Source organism: Chanos chanos, chromosome 2 (assembly GCF_902362185.1).
Source record: "Chanos chanos chromosome 2, fChaCha1.1, whole genome shotgun sequence".
NCBI classification, from domain to species: Eukaryota; Metazoa; Chordata; class Actinopteri; order Gonorynchiformes; family Chanidae; genus Chanos; species Chanos chanos.
In genome coordinates this window covers 4,872,828-4,878,771 of record NC_044496.1, presented here as the reverse complement: position 1 = coordinate 4,878,771, position 5,944 = coordinate 4,872,828, and the positions used below count along the sequence as shown (strand labels likewise).

Sequence of the window (5,944 nt, the reverse complement as noted above, 5' to 3'; positions counted from 1 at the left end):
CCAGGGGGATGAGATGAGCGGGACAGAGAAGCACTCGTCTGCGGCCATGTTTTCCCCGCACGAAAATGAAAAGGAGAAACAGGGGGGAAAAAATGATATGCATAATTTACGCGTTACTCCTTTTTAAGACACAGCTTCTCTTTTAAAAAAGACTCCAATATAACACTGCCCGCAGCGATTGAAATACACGTATTGCATTTTTTAATACCATACTTACAATTTCTCAAACAGCCTAAACCGGTTTAAACTTCTTTTATAGATTTTTAAATGGCTTGCAATATAATTAATTGGCCGCATCAACTAACACAACATTTTCCCACTCTGTTTACCGCCGAGTCTGGTCACAGTGTGCTAGCATCCGTCTCAAATGGACTGGGAAACTTTTTTCAATCCCTTTTGTTAAGCACTTTCCAACAAGACTCTCGCCCTCTCACTGAAGAGGGTGGAGCAAATCCGTCCTTCTGTTTTCCTTTTTCTGTTTTTTGTTTTTTTTTACCTGGCTCTGCTTGTTAAGGACCCCACGCACTGAGAAATCAAACTCTACTCTTCACTTTATCCCGTCTGTCATTTCTTCATTACTTAATTAGTAAGGCTGAAAAGCTTCTCTCTGAAGGAGTGGCCTGAATGAGCTGATATCCCCCAATATCCACCTTTTTCTTTTCACTCTTTAAGTCAGTGCAGGTGCTGTATCTTTAGGGTGATGAGAGGGAGGTGAGTAAGGATAGATGGATGTGTGTGTGTTTTTTTTTCCTGTGTGTGTGTGTGTGTGTGTGTGTAAGGGGAGATTTTTCTAAACAACAATGAGACTCATCCTGCCTTCTCTCTCTCTCTCTCTCTCTCTCTCTCTCTCTCTCTCTCTCTCTCTCGTGTGTGAAAGTCAGGGACAGCTGTGAGAATATGGCTCTTACTCACCAGACAATATGTCTCTGATCTGATTACAGATCAACACCCAAGGAAACTTAGCCACACCCTCCCCTAGAGAAAAAGACGAGGAGGAGTCCCAGGGAAAAAAAAGAGAGAAAGAGTGTGTGTGTGTGTGTGTGTGTTGTGTGGTGTGGTGTGGTGTGTGTGTGTGTGTGTTGTGTGGTGTGGTGTGGTGTGGTGTGTGTGTGTGTTGTGTGGTGTGGCGTGTGTATGTATGTGTGTGTGTGTGTGTGTGTGTGTGTGTGAGAAGTATTGTCTCTTTATACATACTTGTTATCTAGACTTTGACAGGATCTTAAGTAGGAAGATGAGCTTAGAGGAAAATGAGAATTAGTACACTGTAGATTTAAATATTCATAAATGTTGGCCAATTGATCATAACCCTTGTTTTTATCCGCTCTGGCAACTTATTTCAGTTCTGTTCCCAGTTCAGTTCCCACCCCCTCTTTCTTTTTGAAGACGTTATAGAGCAAACCAATAAACAAACTCACAATGCTAAACGATTCCTGTTGACATCTGAAAAATTTAGAGAGTAATGCAAACCACCTGCCCTGTGATGTAGAGCCAGGAAAACACAAGAAGCACAGTAAGAGAGAAAGGGAAAGAGAGAGAGAGGGAGAGGGAGAGAGAGAGAGAGAGCGAGAAAGAAAAGAATGTGGATAGGTTAAAAAGGGAAAACATTTAGCGAGCTAGAGCCTTATGAAGGTACATGCACACACACACACACAAACACACACACACACACACGAGGAGTCCCAATGCTGGAGCCGTTTCAGCCAGTCCATGCATCACAGTGATGGAGCACCCAGATCAGCTCAAGCGCAATTCCGTCTCCATCACTTTGACAGAGGCAGCATTGCCAGAGAGAGAGAGAGGCCGTGTCCCCCGCTGCCCGGGCCGGCCACACAAAGCACCTCAGACACACAGTCCGACATGTCACAAGACCCACCAATCAATTCCTGGGTCAGCTGTAACGGGAATACAACTGTAGATTCAGCAGCCTCAACTCCACTTCCTAAAAAGGCGTCTGAATCCGTTAGTGTTATGTTATTTAAAGCTCTGAGGATAGTTACAGCTCCATAACTAATGAATAGTTGACAGAATCCATTAAATGATGCAGAAGCAGGGAGAGAGCACCGACTTTTGTCATGAACTTGTCTTTCACAGAAGGCGACAGATGGCTGCTCAGAAAATTGCTTCTTTTGGGGGGGGGGTGAATAGACAGTTCTCTAGTTCTCTGAAGTTCTCTAATGGCTGTTTTGTCAGAGATGGTTCTGATGAAGGGGTTCAGAGGAGACGAGAAACGAGAGAGAGCTCCTTATCGCGTTTTACGACATATATATTTGAACAAAAGCGGCTCCCCGTTTTCGCTCTTGTCCCGTAAACGCCCGCCTGTCAGGACGTCTTTTTGACACCCCCCCCCTCCCCCCCGGGCCCCGCCCGGCTCAGGGACAGGGGAAGATGGCGAGGTGCGTCGATGCGGCATCTCGAAAACCGTCTGGAGAGGTGCGCGCACTCCGGTGGTCATCAATATTACATCACGCTCTGTTTCCACTCATGAGCCTCATTCACTTTGATTCCTGCCTCGCCGTTCTTCCCGCTTTTCCATACAGCGCTGGGAGCTTAGCAGAGCGAGCGAGATCTCCTGTGCTCATCCCCATGGCAACCTTGGGTTGACTGGCAGTGCTCTGCGTTGTGTGTGTATCTGTGTGTGTGTGTGTGTGTGTGTGTGTTAGCTGCAACGAATATGATGGCTGCTTAACCCTATACCAGCATGCCACCTCTCGCTGTACTGAGAACAGTTAAGTCTGTAGTAATTGCAGTATGAGGCAAATACGTGTGGCAAAGAGCTAAGTGACACTCTGAATTCAAACTGAACTTGGAAAAAAAAAGTCTCTCCAAAAGTTGGTAGGAAGGAGACAGTATTGAGGTTTTTTCACCTAAGCTCGTGCTTCCCAGAATCATGGAAATTCCCGCCCATTACTGTTTACATTTGTTTGGTTAGATCAATCTTCATTATGGTGGATTTTTTTAGCGGACGACGTTACAACAAATTAAGGCTGTAACTGCAGTCAAAACATCTGCCTCAGATCTGTGGGTTTCCTGTATTATCATTGACAATGACTCTGTATGTTTGTCTCTGATTTAAAAAAAAAAAAAAAAAAAAAAAAAGAGAGGGATTTATTGGTATTTAAGAAGACAGTGTGGTCACGTATGTTGTTAAAACGGATTAGGAAGGCGCAGTGTGACGCGGTGATCAAAGAGAAAAGCGTCATTTTATTTCCATAATCGTTTGTCTTCCTCATCGCCTGTCAAGGATCTTTTTTTTTTTTTTAGCGTTTTTGTGATGCTCGGTTACGTCTTTAAATTAGCGCTTAACCACCAGCTGTCTGCTGCAGCACTCCCACAACTGAGTGAGTTTGTCATCATCTCCTGGTTATGGGGGGGTGTGTGTGGGGGGGGGGGGGGGGGGGGTTGGGGGGGGGGGGTAACGGAAGGGGGCCGGCCCGGAAAAGTGGTCGTTAACACAATTTAAGCCAAACGCTTCTTCTTCTTCTTCTTCTTCTTCTTCTTCTTCTTCTTCTACTGGAGGGTGGGGTGCTTCCATTTAAGTCCGCCATTAATAGCCCGGGCCCCGGTTAAACAGGCCGTATCGTTTCATCTGGTCTTTGAATTTCGGAGCAGGAAGTCCACTTCCTGCTGTGGCGCGTCGCTGCGATCGGGCAGAGGGCTTAATTGCTCCGCTTCTCGCCCTTCCAGTCGGGGGCCGTAGCGCCAGCGATCTCGGAGGCCACTTTGGTTTTGTCTGTGGGCGGCGTGTTCGGTCGTCGGGAGAACCCGTGTATCTTGCGTGAACTTCTTTGGCTTCGACTTCTGCCGGCACGGTAGCTCCGAGCGAGACCTTTCATTTTTCGAGCTCTGGGAAACTCACTTTATTGAAGGACCAGGGAATCAGTAAACACACAACACTCTCCCTTCTTCACTTTGGGATTTAGAGATACTCTCTGAAGAAGAGAGAAAAAAAAACCCCAGAAGGATTAAAGGAGATGAAAAAGCTATCTCTTTTCTGACGAGTCTCCCCTCTCTCTCAGAGTGCAGTTTGCCTGCGGCTCCATTAGACACAGTCACCACAGGGCCTGGCTCTCCACTTTTTCTCCTCATGAGCTTACAGAATTAGACCACAACGTAATGTCGCTGCTTCTCCATGAAGAGACCCATTCATTTCCCATCATACTCCATCTTAACATACCTCACAGTTAGGAGAATGCCTAGGTTAAAGGAACCAATCAGAAGTCACGCCAGACTAAAGTTTCGTTTGCAGTGGCTTTACTCTCAGTTGTTGTTTTTTTTATTACTGCGTTGTGAAGTTGACTTAATGTGTGAAGGTTATTGTTTAAAGACCTCCGGTGAGTTCTTCACTTTTTTCTTAGTGAGAGAGAGAGAGAGAGAGAGAGTGAGAGAATAGCTGTAACAGATCTGAATTATATAAACAACATAGTTGAGTCAACTTCATTTGAATTTCATCTTCGATTCAGCCACAGATTTCTTTTTCTGTTAGTTCATAACTGCTCACTAAAATGTCTTGTCTTCTTTTTTGAGTGACGTTCATTGAAAAGAAATTGACAGGGGGAGTCGACAGGCTCGGCGCCCGACGCAGGGTGGTGTTTTGTCAGGACTTTTACTCGTTCTCTCACTGACCCTCTTTGCTTTCCCGTCCCCTCCAGGTGCTGGAGCGTCTGTTTCAGAAGGGCTTCAGCGTGGCTGCATCATGCGGCGGCGGCGTGGACTCGTCTCAGTTCAGCGAGTACGTCTTGTGTCGCGAGGACCGGCGGAGTCAGTCCGTCAACACCCCTATCAGGATAAAGCAGGAACCCCTGGACTAGAGCCCACGCCGCAGACAGACACGCAGAGGAAAGGAGAGGGGTCGCTCTCTTCTACCCACAGACCAGATTTCTCCTCCACCACGCATAAACGACCCCGGCACCTGAAGAAAGAAACGACCCTAAAGCCCGCACAGAGACCTGCTTGCATTACCAGCTCTGTGTGGTCCAGTGCTCAAAGGGGAATGTAAAAAAAAACAAAACAAATACAAAAACAACAACAACAAAAAACCATCCACACAGCAGTCTGTCATTTCCAGAAAAAAAAATCCAAAGAACTAACTAACTAAAATGAAGAGCGGAGACCGGTCGCGAGTGAACAGCCAGCTCTTCAGACGACCAACCTTTCAGCTTTCTGACCAATCTCTCTCTCTTATCTCCTTCTTATTCTCAAAAATGACACTCTTCACCTACAAGTGAGTCCTTGTTCTGGGGGGTGGGGGTAGGGGTTAGGGTTTGGGGGGGTTTCTCGACACAGTGCATCGCGGTGTGTGTTGTCGTCTTGTCCCGTGTTCTGTGTGAGGCCTGTTTGTGTCGTGAGCGCCGGTGCAGCTGTAAGTTGACGACTCTGGGTTTCTTTCGTCCGCGGACGTTCGGTTTTTACGGCGAGGCTCATCGTGGAATATCGTAACGAGACGAAGCTGGCAGAGACGTCCGCTCCAAAAAACAACAACAACAACAACAACAACAGAGACAACAACAACATAGCAAAATCAGTCCAATGTATTCCCATAGTTAACTACTAGGCTTTATGAATATTACAGGGGAAGTCCAGCTTCTTTTCCTGCAAAAGTCGATTGTTTTTCTTTTTCCTTTTTTTTTTTTTGTTTCATTGTTGTTTCTAATGTACAACTTTTAGCTCTGTTTACTGTTTAATTACAAACATGATGTATACAGTTATTAATATGCAGACACTTTTTTTGGTATTTGTTTCTTTTGTTATATATATATATGAAGGACGTATGAGTGTTGTATTCAGAAGTCATTAGGGTTTTTTTTTTTTTTGTTTTCTCTGAAGCTTAAGAGCTGGCTTCCTGGCAGTGGCTGCAGAAACAGTATCATGCCTGGAGGCTAGGCGGTTAAAGCAGGACTGCTACTAATGCATTCAAAGCAGGAGAAGGTCTCTTTGTTTAAATGGA

The 5,944-nt window shown here is 45.7% G+C and overlaps 1 protein-coding gene across 1 annotated transcript in view; it reads left to right on the top strand.

Moving 5' to 3' along the window:
• kctd15b (potassium channel tetramerization domain containing 15b) overlaps window positions 1-4,808 on the top strand; it is a 20,285-nt gene extending 15,477 nt beyond the window's left edge. The window contains exon 5 of the mRNA XM_030766628.1: window positions 4,650-4,808. Within this exon, the coding sequence (XP_030622488.1) occupies window positions 4,650-4,808 (159 nt within the window). The remainder of the gene's footprint in view (window positions 1-4,649) is intronic.
• Window positions 4,809-5,944: the final 1,136 nt, after the last annotated feature.